The sequence below is a fragment of the Notolepis coatsorum genome (genome assembly GCF_963971535.1).
Source record: "Notolepis coatsorum genome assembly, chromosome: 18".
Taxonomy (NCBI): Eukaryota; Metazoa; Chordata; class Actinopteri; order Aulopiformes; family Paralepididae; genus Notolepis; species Notolepis coatsorum.
The window spans coordinates 39,341,006-39,366,161 of NC_140182.1; the positions used below are offsets into that span (position 1 = coordinate 39,341,006).

At 41.7% G+C, this 25,156-nt stretch overlaps 1 protein-coding gene across 2 annotated transcripts in view; it reads left to right on the forward strand.

The window, feature by feature from the left end:
* Window positions 1–24,870, forward strand: part of LOC311245528 (disintegrin and metalloproteinase domain-containing protein 10-like) — a gene marked incomplete at its 3' end in the record, with an annotated part of 49,066 nt that extends 24,196 nt beyond the window's left edge. For both annotated transcript variants that reach the window (XM_084335400.1, XM_084335401.1), the window contains exons 8-16: window positions 532–715; window positions 5,230–5,393; window positions 6,747–6,930; window positions 19,980–20,130; window positions 21,524–21,707; window positions 21,986–22,094; window positions 23,064–23,284; window positions 24,397–24,523; window positions 24,698–24,870. In XM_084335400.1, the coding sequence (XP_084191526.1) occupies window positions 532–715; window positions 5,230–5,393; window positions 6,747–6,930; window positions 19,980–20,130; window positions 21,524–21,707; window positions 21,986–22,094; window positions 23,064–23,284; window positions 24,397–24,523; window positions 24,698–24,870 (1,497 nt within the window). The remainder of the gene's footprint in view (window positions 1–531; window positions 716–5,229; window positions 5,394–6,746; window positions 6,931–19,979; window positions 20,131–21,523; window positions 21,708–21,985; window positions 22,095–23,063; window positions 23,285–24,396; window positions 24,524–24,697) is intronic.
* Between the last annotated feature and the right edge of the window lie 286 nt (window positions 24,871–25,156).

Sequence of the window (25,156 nt, forward strand, 5' to 3'; positions counted from 1 at the left end):
CACTCCGAGGCGAATGTAGTTCTTTCCAGTGCGTCAGAATACATACTGTCTGACGATCTAACAATAATTAACACATTTACAAGTTGTATTTAAGTTTTGCAAATAACGAAACGGAGAACATTTCAAAGCACTCAAAAATGTCTATTTCTATTTTGACCTTTTTTCTGAATCGTGTGAAGTTTTCGGCTTTTGTGAGGAATGTTAATTGCCGGCACAATCCGACTTAGACCGTGCCGGGTCACACATAGTTGCACATTTACATTTAATGTTTTAGCTGATGCTTTTATGCAAAGCGCCTTACAAGTCAGCAGGAAGGGTACAACTCTGGCAGCTAAGGCTAAGTGGTATTGTTTGTCAAACAGTGTCGAACTTGTGTGTTACACTTGAGTGCATAGTAGTATTGACATATTAGCATGATAGGTAGTAGTATAAGGATAGTAACATACTACATAGTGTGTATGTATATAACTTATCTTGTCCATGAATTGGCTATGAATCTGCTATGAATTGGCTATGAATTCGCCCGTGCAGATCAACACCACCAGCGACGAGAGAGACCGATCCAACCCGTTCCGCTTCGCCAACATCGGGGTGGAGAAGTTCCTGGAGCTGAACTCGGAGCAGAACCACGACGACTACTGCCTGGCCTACGTCTTCACCGACCGGGACTTTGACGACGGGGTGCTCGGCCTGGCCTGGGTGGGCGCGCCTGCAGGTGAGGAACGACCACTTCCATCCGTCCAGTAGTGTTGATATCCGGGCCATTAGGTGCCAGATGGGGGGGGAAACAAAGATAATTTATCAAGTGTGACGTGAGCGGATTTGTTCAGATCTTCTCCCAGACAGAACAAAACAGTGGTTTACATAAGCACCATGGCATTTTATTTATTTATAGAATAGAAATACTTTTATTATCCCGAGGGAAATTTTACACTGCAAATCGCTCAACATTTAAACATTTAGACAGAACAGGTCACAAATAAGAATAACAAAACAAATCAAATCAAGTTGCCTAAGATAAGAGTAGAATAAAATAGAATAGAAATGTAAATAAATACAGTAAAAATATACTGAGGTCTACAGTAGGTGTAATATTGCACAGTGCTGTTTAAAAACTAACATGGTAACTGTCACTCTGTGCTCAGTGATGCAGTGAGGTACAGTGATGCATTGTATAGTCTGATGGCTGTTGGAATGAAGGACTTCCTGTGCCGTTCAGTGCTGCATTTAGGTAGTGTGAGCCTGGCACTGAACATGCTCCTCCTGTCAGCCAAGTCTGTATAGTGGGTGGGATGGGTTTTCCCTGATGGCCTGGAGCTTAGCAAGGCTCCTCCTCTCCGCCACCCTCGCTAGGGAGTCCAGCTCCACCCCAACCACGCTACTGGCCTTCCTGACCAGCTTATCCAGCATGTTTGTGTCCCCTGCTCTCAGTCCGCTGCCCCAGCAGGTCACAGCGTACAAGAAGGCGCCCGCCACCACGACTCATAGAACATCCTCAACATCCTTGTACAGACATTGAAGGATCTCAGCCTTCTGAGGAAGTAGAGTCGGCTCTGGCCCTTCTTGTACTGTGCCTCTGCGTGAATATATATATTTATGTAAATTAGATGAGATATTCCTTTATTGATCCCCTTGGGGAAATTCAGGTGTCATAGCAGCATGGGGGTGAGGTACATGTATGGGCAGGGTAATAGTAATAGTTTAGTAATATACTACTAAAATAAACGGTAGACACAAGGTGCAGGTGAGGGTCTGTACCCTAACTGGCATAATATACGTTCTAGTCCGTGCATGTTTTGGTGGTTAACAGTCAGACACACTTAGTGGTCAGGATTCAGACATTCCTAATAGTTCTCAAGTTCTGCCGCCGTTAGTTCTCCAGGGGTATAGGTCTGTGGGTGAACATGCTCCTCGTCTTGGCGAGCTCCTCATAGAGGGGGTGGGATGGGTTCTCCAGGGGTATAGGTCTGTGGATGAACATGCTTCTCATCTTGGCTAGCTCCTCATAGAGGGGGTGGGATGGGTTATCCAGGATAGCAGCCAGCTTCCTTCTCATCCTCCTCTCTGCCACCACCTCTAGTTTGACCAGCTTGACTCCCACCACAGTGCTAGCCTTCCTCACCAGCTTGTTCAGTTTGTTGGTCTCCCTTGAGTTGATGTAGCCCCCCCCCCCCCCCCCCCCCCCCAGCATACAACAGAAAAAACGAGGATGCTGGCTACTACAGACTGGTAAAACGACTGCAGAAGGCTGATATCAATCCCTGTCTCCTGAGCCGTTCAGCCATTGTGTAGTGTGATGTGTGCCTGGTGCCAGTGTATGGCAGCCATTGAGCCTGCGTAGCCCAAGGTTGGGTGCTACCAGTGGTGGTGAAGGAGACAATTTCCACCCTACATTGTCGGGAGCGCTTTGAGTGTCTAGAAAAGCGCTATATAAATGTAATGATCATTCATTCATTCATACACACGTTGAAGGACCTGAGTCTCCTCAGGAAGAACAGCCTGCTCTGTCCCTTGCTGTAGACGGCCTCTGTGTTGTCCGACCAGCCTCATTTGTTGTTCAGGTGAACTCCAAGGAACTTGTAGGTCTCTACCATCTCCACCTTATCAATGTTACTATATTTCAAGAACATGTGTGAACATAACGATGGGCTTTCTTGAGGCGGCTTGTTTAGATGATGTGAATACGTTTTCACTGGATCTGCAATGTCGTTTGCTTATTAGGAAATAACTAGGGATGCTCGATATTGGCTTTTTTACCGATACCGATATTGTCCTACTCTTAATTTCCGATACCGATATCAACCGATACCGATATATGCAGGTCCCCCCCCCCCCCCCCCCCAAAACGGAATAATTTCAGGTAATTAACATTACATATATCATCGTGTAATTAACACAACATTATGCATACTTTGACAATAAATAAAATAATAATTTGTTCTTACTTGCTTGCCTGGGTAAATAAAGGTTAAATAAATGTAAAAATAAAAACCGATACAGATATTTTCCGATATCACATTTTTATGCCAATATCGATAGGCCGATAATATCAGACATCCCTAGAAAGAACCCATTCCATTTAGATGACCCATCTCTATATATGCATTTCATATTCTGTCTTTTCCCCAAAGGAGAGTAAAGTAAACACTTAACTTCCAGCATAATGTACAGTCATTTATTCAGGATGTTGTTCCAGACAAATTTAGATTCCGTTTGACATATTTAATTACAATCCCATCCTAATTATATCTATTTACATTAGGACTGTTTTAACACTTTGAGAGCCAGCCATGCGGAGCGCTAAAAGGCTCCATATGCCAGCGTCCACTTCAATGATAGAGCTCTCATATTTGCAAACGCATAAACTATGTCTTAAATTATGGCTATGTGTCTAATCTGGCCGTCGCTTATCAATGACTTGTTTGTAGTCAACATTGTCGAAACGGATTGTTTTTTAATCGGTTAATTTCCGTTTTATACCATTTTGAAAAACTCGTTTTTTTTAAGTTTCAGGAAAATATAAAGATTCTGTGATAATCGCCCTTTACTGGAATATTCTGGAATACACAAAGTTGTAATTTTTCTGCCTATTTATGAATCGTTTTCAAATAAACGCTAGATTATCGATAGTATATGTGTACTTATGCACGCTAGAGAAGCGAGCTGAAAAATCTATTCTCTCATTTCCTGATCAGCACACACACACACACGCACACACACACATGGGGCAAATCAAATCAAATTTATTTGTAAGGCACGACGACACACGTTAATGTCCCCATGGGCCGGACACGTCTTCTTTAAACAAGTCAAGAAGAAACATAACAATAAGTCAAGAACAAAACAAGGACACCATAAGGTCCAACACATTTAAAATAAATGCAAATAAATGAATGAATGCAAGCACTCCCAGACATACATACCCCACGCGAAGGTAAGGAAAAACTCACTAAAACCTAACAATAGGGTAAAAATGCTCCACAGGCAATGTGGAGGAGAGAAACCTTAGAAGGGCCATTCAAGGGGGGATCTCCCTTCTTAGATGTCGGTGATAGTAGTGTTGCAGACTAACAGTTGGTAAGCATGCACTCATGTGTGTAGTGAAACACAGATGAGTGCATGCAATAGCAACTGAACATTTTGAAAAATTAAAGATAGAGCTGATAGCGATAGCAACTGAACATTTTGAAAGATTAAAGATAGAGCTGATAGCGAATCTATTTGAGGCACAGGGGCGACGCAAAGAGGGTTGCGTCCTCCCCGTCTTAATCACGGGACGTTCAACACACCGTCATCGCTCCGAGACAGCCGGAGACAGGGAGATGGGGGCACACGTTGAAATCTCTGTGAAAAAAGTTCTGATTATCCTAAGACTGGTAAAATAGATTCCTTACCTCAGATCAGATATTCTCCAAAAAGATTATTCCAATTCCTGATCGCCATTCCAAATATCGATCGCGTTTATTGATCTGTTTATTGATTACTGGAAATATTTATTCCACGCTGTTTTGGGGCTCTGCAATGAATCCGATCCTCTCGGATGACTTGCCTGAGAAGTAAAATGAGGAAGCTGGATTACACCCCCCCCCCCCCATGTGTTTCATGCAATCCATTCCAAATGGCTGCAGTACAACAGGGAGAGACGATAGGGGGCGGTATTTTCCCATTGGAGCTCAGAGAGAATTTGCAGCACTAACATGAGACTAGATTGATGAAATATGAATTCAAATCGTTAATAAAAAAAAAAGCGAGATTTATCGTCGCTGGCACTCAACGGTCGGCATGAACTAACGATAAATCTCGTCGCTGGCACTCAAAGTGTTAATGGTGCGCTGAAGTGAAGTGAAAATGTAACTATGTTTACGTGCTGCATTCCTGAATGCAATGCGTTTTTATTGAAACCTTTTGTGCCGTGGAAAACATGCATGGCAATAAACGGGTACATTATCAATGCAACAACACATGGTATGTAAATATTTGGACCCCGTGTCCACAAGGTTGATTAAACCGAAGTAATTAGGTTAGTGCAGCTGTGTTTCACACACAAATAGGTCTATACAAACAACAAACATGAATGAGGCCCATTGTACCTTTTAAAATAAGGCGTTGTGTCACACACAGTGATTGTAGCTTACCTTTTTATTTGTTTCCCCGCTTGGAAATCTATATCGGTTCCCATTTTACACCGACGGGAGGGTTTTGGTCGTGACTTGTGTCGTTCCTTCACAGGGAGCTCGGGGGGCATCTGTGAGAAGAGCAAGTTGTATTCTGATGGTAAGAAGAAGTCTCTGAACACCGGCATCATCACCGTCCAGAACTACGCCTCCCACGTTCCCCCCAAGGTCTCTCACATCACCTTCGCTCATGAAGTGGGACACAACTTCGGCTCGCCGGTGAGTTCTGGTTAGATTACACCGTATAGACACACCGTGTGGGTGGGTGTGTGGGGAGGGGGGGAGGGAGGGAGGGAGAAGTCGAGACTTAGTTTATTCCTTTCATCCGTCTTCTGATTTGTCATTCTCTACCTCTCTCTACACCTTGCTTGCTCTCTCTACCTCTTATCTATATATATCTCTCTCTACACCTCACTTGCTCTCTATCTCTCTCTCTCTCTAAGAACTTGTTGTGATTGGTGCATAGTATAGTTAGTAACAGCAAGTATAAAACTGCACATTGTATAGGAGTGTACATAGGATCCAGTGCCTCTAAGTGATTTCTTAACATGTCTATTTATGTGGGGGGGCAGGTGGCGCACGGAGATTACGTTCGTCACCAACACCGGGAGACACTGGATTCGCCTGTTCGAATCCAGCTCCCGGCGTTGCTATCAGCTTGGCTGGCCTCTCACACTGAAGGGTGGGTCCTGGGCATTGTGGACAGCGACCCCTACAGTTCGGTCGGGGCGCCTGCTCAGCAAGGGTTGGAACTAAGGAGAGATAGTGTGGCCTCCCACACGCTACACTCTCCCCGGTGAGAACCTGCGCGGCCAGGTTGGCCTGCCCCAGGCTGCACATGCGTCGGAGGAAAGCATGTGACAGTCTCCGGTCTCCCGGACCAACAGTAGGGGAAAGTACGCAACAACCAGGAAGGGTGGGATGGGGAGAAAAATCGGGAAAAAGGAGGGCAAGAAAGATAATAAAAAAAAAAAACATGTCTATTTATCATGTCTATTCTAGTTATCTTATTATCATTGTTTTATTGCACAATCGTAGCGGGCATGGCCAACTGCATTTCACTGTATGCCCTGGTATGTATGTGATGAATAAACTCTTGACTTGACTACCTCCTCTCGTGCTTTTGTCAAATAAACGAAACCCCTTCTCTCTCTTTATCTACCTCTTTCTATCTACCTCACGCTCCTTCTTTCTCTCTTTATCTACCTCACGCTCCTCTCTTATCTACCTCTTTCTATCTACCTCACGCTCTCTTATTTACCTCTTTCTATCTACCTCACGCTCCTCTCTCTTATTTACCTCTTTCTATCTACCTCACGCTCCTCTCTCTTCTTTATCTACCTCTCTTTCTATCTACCTCACACTCTTTATTTACCTCTCTTTCTATCTACCTCACGCTCCTCTCTCTTTATCTACCTCTTTCTATCTACCTCACACTCCTCTCTCTCTTATTTACCTCTCTTTCTATCTACCTCACACTCTCTTTATTTACCTCTCTTTCTATCTACCTCACACTCCTCTCTCTTATTTACCTCTCTTTCTATCTCCCTCACGCTCATCTCTCTCTCTCAGCATGACTCTGGTTCTGAGTGCACCCCGGGGGAATCTAAAAGCCAGGACAAGAAGGAGAAAGGAAACTACATAATGTATGCTAGAGCCACGTCAGGAGACAAGCTGAACAACAACAAGTTCTCCGTCTGCAGCGTGCGTAACATCAGCCAAGTACTGGAGAAGAAGAGGGGCAACTGTTTTGTCGGTATGTTTTGTGTTTCTGTGTGTCCGTGACCTCGGTGTGTGATCCTAACTGTTATCCATCGATGAAAAGTAACTAATTACAATTACACTAGCTACTGTAATTGAGATTATATTTTGTTTGAGGGCTGGGACTTTATCGCATTAATTGCGATTAACTCATTCCCCGCCATCGACGAGTATACTCCTTATAGCCCGCCAATCGTTGGACGCCAACAACGAGTATACTCGTTATTATGATCGTTATATCTTTTATTCGCTCATCCTGGAAGGCTGTGGTACTGTGTGGCAATGTGTCTGAGATCGCAACGGTCCGATACCGCTGCCTGGTGGTATGCGGCCGATATCGTACTTCCTTTCTGACTCTGTGTATGTGGCTGTGCATCATTGAAAGTTATCCGGGCGGAGTTTTCTTGTAACGTGGATCAAGATATTCACCCCAGATCGCATTGAATCGCTTTCGGGACGCCGGATTCATTATGCTGTGGGGGGTTATGGCGTGGGCCAAATGGACATACGATCTAGCAGATGGCAATCAAATAATTGGAATATTCTTTTTGGAATATCATCGGCCACAGGTAAGAGCAATTTAACGTCAATTTCAGCTTGGTTGTGCATTTTTTTCATTGCCATCGCCCTGATCAGCGTATGCTGTTGTACTAACGAATGCTGTTATTGACGATCAATTAATCAGAAACGACCCCCCCCCCCCTTTCATGCATGCATGATGGAACATAATATACCGATCATATGCATTTGAATTTTTTATTGTAGCGTGTATAGGGACGAAATGCCATGGATTAAGTATAATATGCGTCGCAGGCTATTACTAGCCTCCCAGGAATTACCCCAGAGACCACTCTAAAACCATACTTATATTCACCACGGTATAAAACGAGAAAGTATGGATGGAAAAAATATTCCTTTTTCACATCTTGAACGATAGATAATCGATGTCAAATGGGCCATAGTATTGCATATATAGCTATAATGTTTAAATAGTTATAGCCCTGCAAACAAGGTGAGCGACTCCCACCGTTTACAGCGATGGCGGTAGCTACTACAGGATGAGGCTAATGCGTGGTGTCCAATGAGTTAATTAACTACAGAAAGAATTACAAGTTAAAATTAATGCATTTAATCGCATGATGATTTTTCTTTATTGTGTAAGAATGTTGCCTTTCAAAGGAGACCAGACTCATGCATGTGCTATAAGTATAAACTATAATAAATCTCAAATAACTTTTTTTCTTAGTCTGGTTTGTTCATACAGAATACTGAAAAAATAAGAGAAATTGAGATCAATCAAGATTATTTTTTTCAATGGTCAACTGTTCTGGAATGTACTTGAAAGTACTGCGTTTTACTTTTACCTCGAAAGTGCCTGAGTTTACAAAAGGTCCTTTGCGCTATATATATATATATTATTCCTAAAATTGCTGCACTTTGTTAAAAATTGCATTGATCTGTTGGTCTGTGTAGTAGCTAATACATGATTTTGCTGCTTAAACGTATGTATAATGTATATTCATTGATTCATTCGTATACCAAAATCCATTTGAATTGAAACATTTTGCTTTTCGCATCAAATATTTATATGCGATTAAAATGTGATTAATTTAGATTAATTATAACCATAAAGTCTCGAATTAATTCGATAAAAAAGATGTATCGAGTCCCACCACAATTTTTTTTCAATTATAGGTGTATAGATAAAACTCTTCTGTCGAGTAATAATTTATATATATATATACTGTGTGTGTGTGTATGTATATACAGGGATTAAAGCCTCCGTCTTGAGACAGATTTCCGTCAATTTGATTCGGAGTCATGACGGATTTTCCGTCAATTGGCTACCTGGTATAATATGATTTGTAGATGGGAACAAAATAAGCACCCGCCAAGGGCCAATGGCGTGTAGATTTACTCTTTGGCTGGTAAATTACGGAGGCTACTCGCCACCCTGGCGTGTACAAAAATTGGGAGCCAACTTTCTGAATTTTCATAAAAGAAATAGCTTCTGGTGCGGCCGGGTAGCGCAGCGGACTAAGCATCTGTCTACCACCACAGAGACAGTGGGATCGAATCCAGCTGTGGTGCTTCCGGGTTGGCCAACCATCCATACTAACACAATTGGCAGTGTTAGCGGGTGGGAAACCCGGCGAGGGTGGGTCCTGGTCGTTGTAAACAGCGACTCCTACAGTTCGGTCGAGGCGCCTGCACAGCAAGGGAAGGATCTAGGAGAGGTAGTGTGACCTTCCACACGATACACTCTCGCAGTGAAAGTCCGCGCTGCCAGGTGAAAAGAAGCGGTGGGCTGGGTACACATGTGTCGGAGGAAGCATGTGATAGTCTCCGCCCTCCCGGACCGACGGTAGGGGGTAGAGTGCGCAACGACCAGGAAGGGGATTGGGAATTGGCATAACGACTAACATTGAGATGGGAGAGAAATGGAAAAGAAGGGGGAAAAAGAGAATAAAAAGAAAATTACAAATTTAAAAAGAAATAGCTTCTGTGTCAGCAGTCGCTTCTATACGTGGCGTCCGTTTGTAGCATGAGAGGAGTGCACTTCTTACTTCAAATTGTATGCAGTGATGAACGGTCTTTCCCAGCGGAACACAAGTTACAATGTTACACAGCCAGGTCGAGCTATGCACGCTTAGCTTGCTAACGTTAGATAGCAGTGTTTATAAGGAGTCGTCTGCCAACAAATATCTTGTTTCAACAAATGTATTGACAAAATTGATTACCATCCAAACGTTATTGAAGACTCCTGTGACCAGTAAGTAGGTACTACTGTAATTTTCGGACTATAAGCCGAGCCTTTTATTTCCCATTTTCCGACCCTGCGGCTTATATAACGGTGCGGCTAATCTATGGATTTTTACAGCTACATAGCACAGTACATGTTCTGTAGCTACTATTGCACTAAATGGTAACACTTGAATACGTTATGCAAATATGCAACTTGTTTGTTGAAATGTTAATAAATGGGAGCTTCCTCAAACATCCATCTCTTTCCCGACAATCCCCTCTGTGCACGAACCCTTACATATGGTAATTAAACATTAAAACACCTTCAGTTTATAGTCCAGTGCGGCTTATATATGTACACATCATTCAATTTAGCTGCTGCGGCTTATATTCAGGTGCGCCTTATAGTCCGAAAATTACGGTACATGCGTCTCAACTTCTAGACATTTTCAACAAGTCAAAGGAAGACAAATATTAGCTAGCTTAACTAGGGTTAGCTCAAAAGCACAGAACCGGACGACTCTTCCGCTAGCTAGCGATAACAACAATATTACTTCCGGTCGGGGGGTTTCAAAATAAAAGAGCGAAGTCTAAAACACATACACTTTTTTTTAAACGAAAAAGATCGGTTCCCCGCGTGAATGTACGTACACACAATTGTCTATACATGCTAGGGCTGTCCCCGACTAAGGATTTGGATGGTCGACTAGGATTGGCCAAAATTTGCCGTTATTCGACTATTGGTCGACAAAAAAAATGAAAAAAATATATAATATTTTAAAACTTTTTTTTTTTTTTTTTTTTAATAAACTTTTTTATCATTCCATTTGGGCTGTGGGGGTGCTTAATGTCTGAAGGAGTCGACTGAAGGCTTCTTGTGCTTTGCAAAAGCATGCAATTGGTCCACTGATGGATACATCTTGATATTTGTCTAGTGTGTTCATTAGATGGGTGAAATCCTCTTTCAGTGCCTCTGTGGCGTCTCTACAATTCGTAGCCGCATTTCTGCAGACCCCTCTCTGATTGGTTGAGGCCATTTCTGCAGACCCCTCTCTGATTGGCCGAGCGCGCGCATGAGCCGCGACAAGCTCCTCTAGCCAGGAGTCGAAACTCCGTTAAGCTCCAGAGAGAGAGGCTGAAAACCCACAGTTGTTGCCCGACGGATGGGAGCCGAATCCCGGAGCCGAGTTTTCTGATGAATAGCCCCAAAACATGGAGGTCGCGATACGCATGGAAGTATTGATTACGCCATAACGAATCATTAAAAAAATATACCGTTAACTGGAATATGTTGTGTGTGCCTTTACACATATGTTGGATAGGATTATGTAATTGGTTTGTCATTAAAAACCAATAATAATCGCTCGCCGGCTTCGCTGACCAGAGCTCTCTCAGATTCAAAGTTTTAATTGCAGCCTGGAACATACATGTTTCGGAACCAATGTGTAACTAGACAGTTACAATATAACATTTATAAGGCGGTTAGGTGGTCGAGCGGAGATTGCGTTCGTCACCAGCCCCGGAGCTGTGAGCTTGGTTCGCCTGTTCGAATCCAGCTCACAGCTCCGGGGTTGTCACCAGCTTGGCTGGCCGTCTGCACTGATACAATTGGCTGTATCAGAGGGTGGGAGAAGCTGGCGGGGTGGGTCCGGGTCGTTGTAAACAGCGACTCCTACAGTTCGGTCGGGGCGCCTGCTAAGCGCGGATTGGACGTGAGGGGGATAGTGTGGTCCTCCCACACGCTACGCCCTCTCAATGAGAATCCGCGCTGCCAGGTGAAAAGAAGCGGTGATTGGCTGGACGTGTGTCGGAGGAAGCACGTGGTAGCCTCCACTCTCCCAAATGATCTGACTGTGGGGGGTAAAGCGCAGCGACCAGGAAGGGACTGGGAATTGGCATACGACTAACATTGGGATGGGAGAAAATCGGAGGAAAATGGAGGGGGAAAAAGACCAATAAAAAAAAAAAAAACAATATAACATTTATATTAATTAACCCAGTTAATGCCTTAAGAGAAAGAGTCTGGTGTTCAATTGCTACGGAAATGTGTCTTACTAATAATAACTAATTCCTTGGTCAATAGAAGTCTCTGTGATACTTTCTGAATATGATTTGGGAACATCAAATGGGCAGGCCGCGAAATAACAACGTTACAATGTACAGTTTCTGACAGCTGGCTGTGTTGTGAAATGTGCATAACGTTATGAATAAACCGCGAAATAACGTTATAAGCGAATCTGATAGTACATTTCCAATCAGAGAGGGGCTTCGCTCAACCAATCAGAGAGGGGTCTACAGAAATGGAGCTCAACCAATCAGAGAGGGGTCTGCAGAAATGCGGCTACGAATTGTAGAGACGCGCCTCTGTGCCTGTTTTCGTGGGCAGTTAGCCTCTGGTATGCGTGCCATTAGCGTTAGCCACGCTTCTAGGCCTCTTTTCTTTTGGAAAGAATGATAAAAAAATAAAAATATATATATATATTTTTTATTTTTATTATATTCGACTAAGAGGTTGGCCAGTCGACTACGGCTCCTTTCGACCGATTACTCGACTAATCGATTAATAGGGGTCAGCCCTAATACACGCACAAGCATACTGGTAGTACAACGGTGATCAGAATGCATGTTGCCAACACAATTTGACTTGACGTCTCGGGTTGCTACTGGATAGAACAGAATGGTAGCCAACACTTATGATTTGTGATTGATTGGTTAATTATGAAATGTTAATCTTATTGTTTTTAATAGTGTTTTTGAGAGTATTCGAATACGCGTTCGGAAACACCAAGGAGTATTCAAAGCCTGTAAATGTAAAATGGTATTTGGGACAGCCCTACACTAAATATATATATGTTTTAATAAATTATCTGTATTTCAAACAATTAACGCTGACTCATTCCTTCAGTCCACTCAAAATGATGCTAATATTCCTTATGTTGTTTATTATATTAATTGAAAATTGCATATGAGAGTATTATATAGTAATAATAACACATGGTGATATACTAAAAAGCTATTTATCATTTTTGGCTGGTAAAAAATCTGACTGGCTGGTAGTTTTTTAAATCTACCAGCCACCTTGGCTGGTAAGCCAAAAAGAAAATTGTGTTCCCATTAAAGCACTCTTTCCCTTGTTTAGTTCCTTGTTCAAGTCATAAGCTTGTTCAGTTGTCACAATGTACTGTAAATAGAAATGTGCACTGAAAAGTTACAGTATGTAGATTCTTTTTATTTGTATGACAAAGTCAGAGTCAACCCTTGCAAAGTATCAGTTTTATTTAATGAATTGACAACAGCATTGATATTACGTAAAAGCAAACTGGCAATAGAAAAGATGTTCAAAATAATCTAGTTCCCTTAAAACGCTAACGCTATTAAAAATATATATACAGTGGAGGTTAAAATAAGAATATGACTTGGCCTGAAAAAAAGTTCAGTCAAGAGATTTTTTTTGCTTTAATCCCTGTATATATATATATATATATATCCACAGAGCTTTATTGATTAATGAATTTATCATAAAAAAATACGAGGGTCCAAAATGAATGTTGTTGTTTACATGTTGATTGTAAACTGCTTCCCATTTCCCCACGTGGTAACTATGCACCTGATTGGATAAATTACATGATGGTGCTCTAGTGCGACATCCAGTGAGTCATTCTTTTTAAGTATTTGCGAGAGTATTGTGAGATCTTTTTATTTACAGTAAAGCAGTAATTCTGGACTCAACCTCTCATAACTGATATCATCCATGTTGATACCATTAACCTGTACCGGGCCAAGATTTATTTAAAGTCACAAATAGATCAATACACAAAAGTGATGCGTTTCTTTTTAAAATGTAGTCGAGAGTAAAGACCCTAACGGCAGTCAAAGTGTATATATTCATATGTTTACCAATGATTTTAAGTGTTATTAGCGAAATATGAGCTTAATCTCTGCGCATTGCATCGGAAAACGGATGATTTAGACGCGAAGACATGACGCCGTCATGAAATCGTTGTAGTCCTAAGAGGAGGCCGAGGGCTTTTGATGGACTGTATGAAATTTCATAAAACGACACTACCCAGCTCACACCAGCCGCAGTCAAAGCTGCAGCCGCTTGACGTGAAAAAAAAATATTGACGTGAAAATCGTGATTATATCTCACGGGTCGAACAAACCTCAACGTTTTTGCCATAAAATACAACATATACCGTACTTTTTGGACTATAAGCCGCGGCTTTTCCCCCCATTTTTCGACCCTGCGGCTTATATAACGGTGCGGCTTATATGTGACTCGACGTGACCAAACCCGAAAATGTAAAAATCTAAATATTGCTTTTTTAACTGCATTGAAATGTTATTTATCTGTTCCCTTATTTGCTAAACTTAATACAACTTGTAAATGAGTTAATTCTTGTTATTTGTCCGACAGTATTGTGTCCCAATGCTAATTACATATGGTAATTAAACATTAAAACACCTGCGGCTTATATTCCAGTGCGGCTTATATATGTACACATCGTTCAATTTAGCTGCTGCGGCTTATAGTCGGGTGCGGCTTATAGTGCGAAAAGTACGGTAGTTTCTTTACCTTTCCGTGAATGTCTAGGGGGGGGAAATGGCGGAGCTATGGACATTATCATTATACAAAACTTCAGTATATCAAAGCAGGGTAGCCGGACCAGCACTCACAGGTTTTATTGGCAGCCTGAATCAAAAGCAGACATGTTTCGGACAATGTCCTTCATCAGTGGTATGGCTAGCACTGGAAATGCATTCAAGGTGATGGTTAAATACACCTGGCAGGTAAATGACAGCAGGAAATGACATCACAACGCAGGTGTGCCTATGCAATATGACTAAATGAATGACCTATCAAATAGAGTCCAATCATAATTTATACATATGTATAGATATATCTATATCTATCATCAATAAATATTTATAAACAATACAATACAAAACAAAATTACCAGAAACTTGATAACATATAGCATGCCCTTTTAATTTATAGGGCTAATTGAGCCACTTTACTTAATTGAATTAATTAATTTCAAATGATCCATTGGGCATCTTTGTGAATCATGCCTCTAGTTTGGCAACAAACAACATCTTTAATCAGACCAGAAATAACAATGTGGGAGTAAGGAGGTTAAAGGAAACGGGTTAAGACGTTTTCTTCATTCATTCCTTTTTTTTTTGTATTTTATTTTTGTATTATTTTTTAAACAAACACATAAACAAACATGACAACACACGATAAGATATACAAGCATTAATTGTCAGGGCACATCCAATGAGATCACATTTTAGTTAATTGTCTTATATAAGATATACCCCTAATACCTGTTATCTAAAAAACCTACACACATATGCTCCAGCTCGAACCCCCCCCTCCCGGACCCCACCTTGAGAAGTACCTCCACTATCCCTCGCACCTAACCAGACACTACCATTATAAGCTAGCTTTTATTCTCTCCACCACTTCTAACCACATTGACATTTTGGATTCATTGAGACCCAGAATTCTTGCTGTAGATATTTCTTTAATTTAATTTAATTTAATTTATAGGGCTAATTGAGCCACTTTACTTAATTGAATTAATTTATTTCAAATTATCCATTGGGCATCTTTGTGAATCATGCCTCTAGTTTGGCAACAAACAACATCTTTAATCAGACCAGAAATAACAATGTGGGAGTAAGGAGGTTAAAGGAAACAGGTTAAGACGTCTTCTTCATTCATTCCTTTAGGTTCGATACAATTGAACAGGTGGATATAATAACATTCACGTTGCAGCAGCAGCTTGTGTCTCCACCTCGCGCTGGCCTGAGTACTAACTCTAGTCCCATATATTTGAGGTCGTTGACGGTAGTCACAAAGCCCATCTTTATCCAAATTTACTTGAATCGGAGTCTGCAGCACTGAAGGAGCTCATGAAGAAGGATGATTTAATTTTTAGAAAAGCTGACAAGGGGTCTGGTATCGTGCTCCAAAACAAGAGCTCGTATATATCTGAGATAAACAGACAATTGAATGAGATTGAGGTATATACCCTTCTAAATTCAGACCCTGTGTTCAGATTTTCTACGGAAATCAAAACAGTCCTTAAAAGCCTGAGATTGTCTGAGGCAATTACAGAAAATGAATTTAAGTTTATGTTCGTAGAGTACCCGGTTACTCCTATTATTTACACTTTACCTAAAATCCATAAGGATATGATTAACCCTCCTGGTAGACCTATTGTTTCCGGTATTGGCTCTGCCACAGAAAAAATCTCTCAGTTCATTGATGCGCATATTAAGGATTTGGCCTCTTCTCAGCGTGGTTACTTGAAGGATACTACTACTTTTTTGAACAGGCTCTCGTCCTGCAACATTAGTCCTACAGACTTACTAGTTACCATAGATGTAGTCAGCCTTTACCCCAGCATTCCACATGCAGATGCGCTGGACGCGCTGAGTTTTTATTTAAACTCGAGGGAAGTATTACTCCCCCCTACAGAAGCGCTGGTTTGTTTAACCGATCTAGTTCTAACTAGAAATTATTTTAGATTCCAAGATAAATACTATTTACAAAACAGAGGCCTCAGCATGGGCTCTCCAGCCGCTGTGAACCTAGCCAATCTTTATATGTCCAAATATGAAGTGGATCATATCTTTAATAATAACCCGTTTGAGAAATGTGTCAAATCGTATATGCGCTATATTGACGATCTGTTTTTTATTTGGTCTGGTTCATCATCCGAACTTTTTGCCTTCCTTGAGTACCTGAACTCCTGTAGAAGAACGATAAAGTTTACATTAAAGTTTGATATGTATGATTTACCCTTCCTCGATGTTCTGATCAAGAACGCCCCAGATGGCATCTCATTACACACAGAGGTTTTTAAAAAGGAGACGGATCGTAACTCGTTCTTGCATTATTCTAGTTATCACACCCCAGCCTTGAAGAACAGTCTTCCTTATAGCCAAATACTTCGCTATAAGAGAATATGTGATACTGACGATACATTTATTGCACAAGCAAAGGTACTCCGTGGCAGTTTCCACGAGAGAGGATATAGTGCTGATTTGACACTAAAAGCCTTTAATAAAACCAAGCATATCGACAGGGCCACGTTGTTTACCCCCAGAAAGAAAGAAGATAAACCTGACAAAGTATCTTTCGTGTCTACTTACAGCCCTATTACGAGAGACACGCGGAGTATTGTCAATAAACATTGGCATATTCTGCAGTCCGACCCTCTCATAGGGACAGCGTTTCAGCATTCGCCTAACTATTTTTACAAGAGACAAGCGAATTTATCTAATCTCCTAGTCAAAACTGATTTGCCCTTAAAGAAACCTTCTCATTTTATGTCCAACATCCCAGATGGAAATTTTCCCTGCCAATCCTGTGTTCAGTGCCAGGGTATGATTAAAGATCAATTTTACGCACATCCAAAAACGGGGAAAAATATCCCAGTCAAAGGACGGATTACGTGTAATTCGTCCAATCTGGTGTATTTGCTAAAATGTCCTTGTAATTTTTCCTATGTGGGCAAAACAACGAGAGCCTTTAAATCAAGAATAAGTGAACACAAATGTGCTGTGAGGAATTTAGATGTCAAGTCATCGGTAGCTCGACATTTCTCTAAGTGTAAGCATACCGTCAACGACCTCAAATATATGGGACTAGAGTTAGTACTCAGGCCAGCGCGAGGTGGAGACAGACACAAGCTGCTGCTGCAACGTGAATGTTATTATATCCACCTGTTCAATTGTATCGAACCTAAAGGAATGAATGAAGAAAACGTCTTAACCTGTTTCCTTTAACCTCCTTACTCCCACATTGTTATTTCTGGTCTGATTAAAGATGTTGTTTGTTGCCAAACTAGAGGCATGATTCACAAAGATGCCCAATGGATAATTTGAAATAAATTAATTCAATTAAGTAAAGTGGCTCAATTAGCCCTATAAATTAAAGGGCATGCTATATGTTATCAAGTTTCTGGTAATTTTGTTTTGTTTTGTTTTGTATTGTATTGTTTATAAATATTTATTGATGATAGATATAGATATATCTATACATATGTATAAATTATGATTGGACTCTATTTGATAGGTCATTCATTTAGTCATATTGCATAGGCACACCTGCGTTGTGATGTCATTTCCTGCTGTGTCATTTACCTGCCAGGTGTATTTAACCATCACCTTGAATGCATTTCCAGTGCTAGCCATACCACTGATGAAGGACATTGTCCGAAACATGTCTGCTTTTGATTCAGGCTGCCAATAAAAAACATTGGACCTGTGAGTGCTGGTCCGGCTACCCTGCTTTGATATACTGAACTTTATGGGATTACAGCACCCAGTGTGAGAACTTGTGAGCGCGGTCTAACTTGACTACATTATACAAAACTTACAGTAGATTTCACTCACCGTCTTTGCTGCCCTGTAACGGGTGCCTGGTGGTACTAAATCAATATTTAACTCTGCCATTGGAAAGAGGAGATGTGGGCCGATGCATAGATGTATGACTTGGCCATAATAAGGTCATTTATAGGCCTGCTATTCTATAGTCTATATTCATATTTAAAATGGCATGTGTCCGGATGGCAAATAAAGATGGAAAATAAACTTAATAATGATCTATATTCTCCTTTGGATCACTACAATTTACTCAAGCATAGTAACAGACACAATATTTCTGACACTGAAAATACATTCCGTGAGATCCATAGATGTCCTTAGATACCAAGAACATGCAAATAGCCCTTGTAGAAGTGGAGCAATCTTCCATTTACTTGAGTATGTACTTTTAGGTGAATCTTCCGAAAATATGGCTAGGGCTTAACGGGTTAAAAATGAGCCCTCTTCAAGCCATGGACTCAAAACTATCCAGACCACGCCCCCAAAGGAGTACTCGTTGAATGTAGGTTGGAGCATGCACAACATTATATTAATCTTTGTTAGAAAGTAACTAAGTACTTGAGTACTGTTTTACTTTTAATAATCTTCTTTCATTTGTTCAAACCTTTATTTTAACTCTAAAGGCAACTGAGGTTTCCCTCATTTACAGTCATGTCGAGTGTACAAACAGAAATAAGCACACAAAAGAACATATAAAATGATAACAAGATGAGGCAAAAAGTAAGGATAACAAATAAATTAAAACTAGTGCTGTCGGGCGATAAAACAAATGTATCTAATTAATTACAGGATTTGTAATTAATTAATCTAATTAATCGCATTTTAATCGCATACCCATTTTAGGCCTGCTATTCTATATTCTATAATCATATTTCAAATCATATTTCAAGAACGCCCCAGATGGCATCTCATTACACACAGAGGTTTTTACACCAGACCTAAAAAAAATTCAGGTCTGGTCAATTTTAGCATGGTGTTATTCACAGTCAACGATAAAAAAAAATTGTATTGATATTCTCATTTGGTTCATTACAATTTACTCAAGCCTAGTAACAGACACAGTATTTCTGTTACTGGGAATACATTCCCTGAGATCCATAGATGTCCATAGAATCAGATAGCAAATGGACCATTAAAAAAAAAAAAAAAAAAAAAAAAAAAAAAATCTGTAAATGTTTATTCTACGTTCTTATGGAATGAATGAGATTTATAAAAAAAAATATATATTTTTTTTAAATTATTTTTTAATTAATTTTGCATTAATTTTAATAACGTGATAATTAGCTGTGTAATTAATTATTCTAATTAACGCAATAAACTGACAGCCCTAATTAAAACGCATACAACTTGGAGTTCAAGGTTTTAAACTCTGCAACAGAGGGGAGAATCTCAAGCTTTAAGGACTGTTGGAGATCATTCCATGAGCTAGGGTTGACAAACTTTTGACAACCTATGTCAAAGGTGGAGTGAAGTAGCAGCACTAGCTGTAGCAGAGCAGCGATCTGTCAGTATCCATGTCTCCTGGTCCCCGTCGTCACGGCCAGTTCAGATGCTTTGATTCTTTCTCTCCCACTGCTGTCGTTGGAGAGTTGATGCTGGAGAGAGCAAATTACATGTATGCTCCTCCAGCACCCAGTGGGAAAGAGTTTTTAATTTGACATCTCTGTCCCTTTTGGACAGTACTAGTAGGTGTGTCCCATGGGGTGTCTTCCAGATGTCCTCTGAAGTCCTTTGTGATGCTTGGCTCCTCGCTCAGAGTCTTTCTTTCTTTGCCATTTGTTTGGTTTCACAGATTGTCTTTGAATCATTTTGCTCTCTGTCCTACATGGTGTTGTTTTTACCTACAGTGTTTGATGTGTATGTGTGTGTGTGTCTCTCTCTCTCTTTCTTTCTCAGAGTCTGGCCAGCCTATCTGTGGTAATGGCCTGGTGGAGCCAGGAGAGGAGTGTGACTGTGGCTACAGTGACCAGTGTAGGGACCAGTGTTGTTATGATGCCAACCAGCCTGACAACATGAAGTGTAAACTAAAGCCCAACAAAGTCTGCAGGTGAGTAACATGAACTCTGATCAACTCTGATTTGAAAAGGAATCACAAATCGAGGAAGACGCACACACTGCTGCTGACGCTCACACACACACTTGCACGACACTCCCATTGCCACGCCCCCTTTAGCCAATTGGCACGAACACAACTTCTCACACACAAACACACCTTCACCCACACACACACGATTAGGGATGGGTATCGTTAGGATTTACTACTCTTATCGATACTGCTTAACGGTTCGGTACTTTATCGATACTCTTATCGGTTCTTTTAGATTATTATTATTTAAAAAAAATTATACATTTATTATTTGAACGGCTTAAGGCTATATCTGTACTTAATGTTTGTTTGTTGTGTTGCATATTTGAAATAAACTTCAATCAAATCAAACCCCCCCCTCTTAAAAACAAAAACCTGTGTTTAACCTAGCCATCTATAAAACATCATGCTAAAACTGTGAAACAAATGTCCTACTCCCCTAAAGAAAGAAATACATAGCAAACATGACTCAGTTATCCAATAGTGCTGCTGCTTTTTATTTAGTTAATAAGACTAAAAGACTACAATATGACTACAACGATTTCATGACGGCTTCCTGTCCTCTCATTTCCGTTTCCGGTTTAACGTTACATTTTCAACAACAGATTGCTGCTAATTAAACACTTCATGGAAACGGAGTAACGTTAACGTTATGTCGAGTTCATACGTGTAGTGTAGTATGAACTCGACATAAGTTACATTAACGTTACTCCATTTCCAGTGTTGCTGCTACCGTTGCGTCACAGATAGATGGTACACTCTGTTAGCTCCATAGCTAATCCGCTCCTAGAATACCGTTAACATTACTCCGTGTCCACTGTTGCTGCCACCGTTGCGTCGCAGATGGATGGTACACTCTGTTAGCTCTGTAGCTAATCCGCTCCTAGACTACCGATAGCAGTACCGATAACGTCGGAGCTTATCAATACTTTTTTCTAATTTAGTACCGGTTCCGGTTTAGAACCGGGTTTCGGGGGGCATCCCTACACACGATAGGCCACTCCCATTACCACGCCCCTTTAGCCAATTGCTACAAACACAATTTCTCACACACAAACACACTTTCACCCACACATGATAGGCCACGCCCCCTTTAGCCAATTGGCACGAACACGCCTCACACACGAACACACCTTCACTCACACACAAACACACTTTCACACACACGCACACAAATACACACACCTTCACACACACATTTAAACTCTATGCCCAATTCCAATTTCCCTAGGGCGAAACCTGTGGCCGGCTGCTGGTCGCAGTATTATATTGAGGAGGATTCGCATTAGAGTGTAGTGTTAGTCTCTTTGTACTCCTCTTCACTGAGACGTCTCTTGTCGTTCTGTCCCCACAGTCCCAGCCAGGGCCCTTGCTGCACAGCAGAATGCTCCTACAAGGGTCGTAACGAGAAGTGTCGCGAGGAGTCCGAGTGCGCTCACCAGGGCATGTGCAACGGCAACACCGCCCAGTGCCCCACGTCTGAGCCCAAGGCCAACTTCACCGCCTGCCACGGAGAGACTCAAGTCTGCCTCAACGGGGTGAGTGAGAGACCGGCAGGCTCCCTCTGTTAGAACTAAATCATAAAAATATATATTTTCCCTTGTTTTTACCAGCAACTACACTGTGTAGTGTATTGAGAGGGGACCATATTAACTGTTACACCGCTGAACGGCATGCTGGGTACAGCTCGCTAGCTAGCCAGGTAGCATAACAGCTGGTAGCATAACAGTTTAACGGAAGAGAAAGATGAAGAAAGAGAGACGGGAGATGTTACATGGTGTTCTAGTGTCTGAACCCCCCTGTCTGTCTTCCTCAGGGCTGCTCCGGATCCATCTGTGAGAAGTACGGGCTGGAGGTCTGCACCTGCGCCAGCCAGGAGGGCACGGACGAGACGGAGCTGTGCCACGTGTGCTGCATGGAGAAGAGTGAGTCTGTTCCACCAGGAGCTCACTTCCCAGGGTGTCGCTCAGACTGTGAATGTGTGACGTGGGAGCGCCCCGGTGTAGTTATGCTGCTCAGGATATTCCATGATGCGCAGACGTAGTTATGGCCGCCTATCTGAGGACATTATGCCTTCAGTAGTGTCTCCGTGTGGATGTGTGTGAATCTGCGTAATGTCTCCCAAACTATAGGGCCGATTAGCCTGCTTTGGCGCAGAAAGTTGCAGTGTGTAAAAGTTACCAAGTGTCCAATCTTTTCTTTAAAACGATCAATTCCAACGAGGGACTCTAGTTTAGAATCAAAACACCACAAGAGACAACATAAAACGTATGAGTACATGAATGTCCTACATTCTTCATTCATTGGAGGGAACTATTTATGACTCACTAGCTTGGGGACATATGTGCTCCAATGAGCACCCATTCTAGTTTGAAATGTAAGTAACGGACCATCTATTTCTATTGTTTATTTATGTTTTGAGTAAGTGGCAGTCTCAATAAGATTTTCTTCTCCCTGCTGCTTTTCGGTCATGGAATGTGCAAATTGAGGTGCTTTGATCACAAAACACGTTTTCAAAAAAAAAATTATTAAATTCTGGAACTGTGCATTACCATGAGCGGAACAAATAACAAATTTAAATTAAATGATGGAGTGGAGTCTAAATCATACCTAAAACTTCAAATGACATTCTTATTGAATGTGGTTGAGTCTGCTATGGTCTTAATTTCAAAAGCTGCAGCATTAAATTTCAATGTTTTCAATGGTTTCTACACTGTGTGCAAACCTTGCTCCTCTCACTATCTACATCTCCACTCAACGTTCTTAACCCCACCTGGCAGGCATATCCTGACATAGAATATATTTAGAGAGATGTATGTATATGTATAATATTATGTTTTGGTGGTTGTCTGTGCTGGCTATGTTGACGGTCTGTGTGACTCTCTCCCTCACAGTGAACCCCAACACGTGCAGCAGCACGGGGTCTGAGGGTCTGGCTCGCTTCTTCAATAAGAAGGTGACCACCCTGCCGGCCGGCTCGCCCTGCAACGACTTCAAGGGCTACTGCGACGTGTTCATGAAGTGCCGCCTGGTGGACGCAGACGGGCCTCTGGCCAGGCTAAAGAAGGCCATCTTCAACCCTGAGCTCTACGAGAACATCGCAGAGTGGATCGTGGTGCGTGTCTATGTCTGACTCCACTTAGATGTGGAGCTTCAGCCATATCTTTCATTTCTTATTTTAGCCTCTGTGTTATATGATCATGGTGTAGTGATATTCTGTTGTTATATGACTGGTGTAGTGATATTCTGTTGTTATATGACTGGTGTAGTGATATTCTGTTATAAGTGGTGTAGTGATATTCTGTTATATGATTCTAGTGTAGTGATATTCTGTTATATGATTCTGCGGTAGTGATATTCTGTTATATGATTCTAGTGTAGTGATATTGTGTTATATGATTCTGCGGTAGTGATATTCTGTTATATGATTCTGCTGTAGTGATATTCTGTTACTGTTATATGATTCTAGTGTAGTGATATTGTGTTATATGATAGTGGTGTAGTGATATTGTGTTATATGATTCTGCTGCAGTGATATTGTGTTATATGATTCTGCTGCAGTGATATTGTGTTATATGATTCTGCTGTAGTGATATTGTGTTATATGATTCTGCTGCAGTGATATTGTGTTATATGATTCTGCTGCAGTGATATTGTGTTATATGATTCTGCTGCAGTGATATTGTGTTATATGATTCTGCTGTAGTGATATTGTGTTATATGATTCTGCTGCAGTGATATTGTGTTATATGATTCTGCTGTAGTGATATTGTGTTATATGAATCTACTGTAGTGATATTCTGGTATATGATTCTGCTGTAGTGCTATTGTGTTATATGATTCTGCGGTAGTGATATTGTGTTATATGATTCTGCTGTAGTGATATTTTGTTATATGATTCTGCTGTAGTGATATTGTGTTATATGATTCTGCGGTAGTGATATTGTGTTATATGATTCTGCTGTAGTGATATTTTGTTATATGATTCTGCTGTAGTGATATTGTGTAATATGATTCTGCTGTAGTGATATTGTGTTATATGATTCTGCTGTAGTGATATTGTGTTATATGATTCTGCTGTAGTGATATTGTGTTATATGATTCTGCTGTAGTAATATTATGTTATATGATTCTGCTGTAGTGATATTGTGTTATATGATTCTGCTGTAGTGATATTGTGTTATATGAATCTGCGGTAGTGATATTGTGTTTCCTCCACCCCTCTAGGCCCATTGGTGGGCGGTGCTGTTGATGGGCATCGCCCTGATCATGCTGATGGCCGGCTTCATTAAGATCTGTAGTGTGCACACCCCCAGCAGCAACCCTAAGCTGCCCCCACCTAAACCACTGCCAGGTGAGTCCAGCCGTCACCATGCAAAGTATGGACCGCTAGGGTCGGGGGGAATTGAGCTCGCAGCACTGAATTAAACTGAGATGCGTTTGTGAAACGAGACGTGATTCAATCTCTACATATATATCCGTCTGTGAGATGCCAGGCTGAGCTCACATCTTCTCCTCCTCCCGACAGGCACCTTGAAGAGGCGGCGAGCCCAGCAGCAGGCTAACTCCCAGGTGCAGGCCCAGGCCCAGGGGCACGGGGGCCAGAGGCAGCCTCAGCGGCAGCCCCAGCGACAGGCCCAGCCGCAGAGACACCACCGCCAGCCCAGAGAGAACTACCAGATGGGCCAGATGAGACACTGAGACCTCCCCGGGCCGCACAACCCCCACCCCCTCCGCCCCAAAGCCTTGGCTCCTCCTCGTGCCTCTACTGTGGGAGAAACAAACCATCACTCCATCCAAAGAACAGCCCGAACAGTCGTGGGTCATCGTCATCACAACAAGCCCTCCATCCACAGACGGACAAAACGGACACGTGAAAAAGAGAAAAGGACAGCGACCACCCGTCTGTCCGCGGCGCCGCTGGTCTCCATCTGTCTGGCGACTTCCTGGCTTTTCTGGGCGGAGCGCACTCGAACCGGCAGCCATT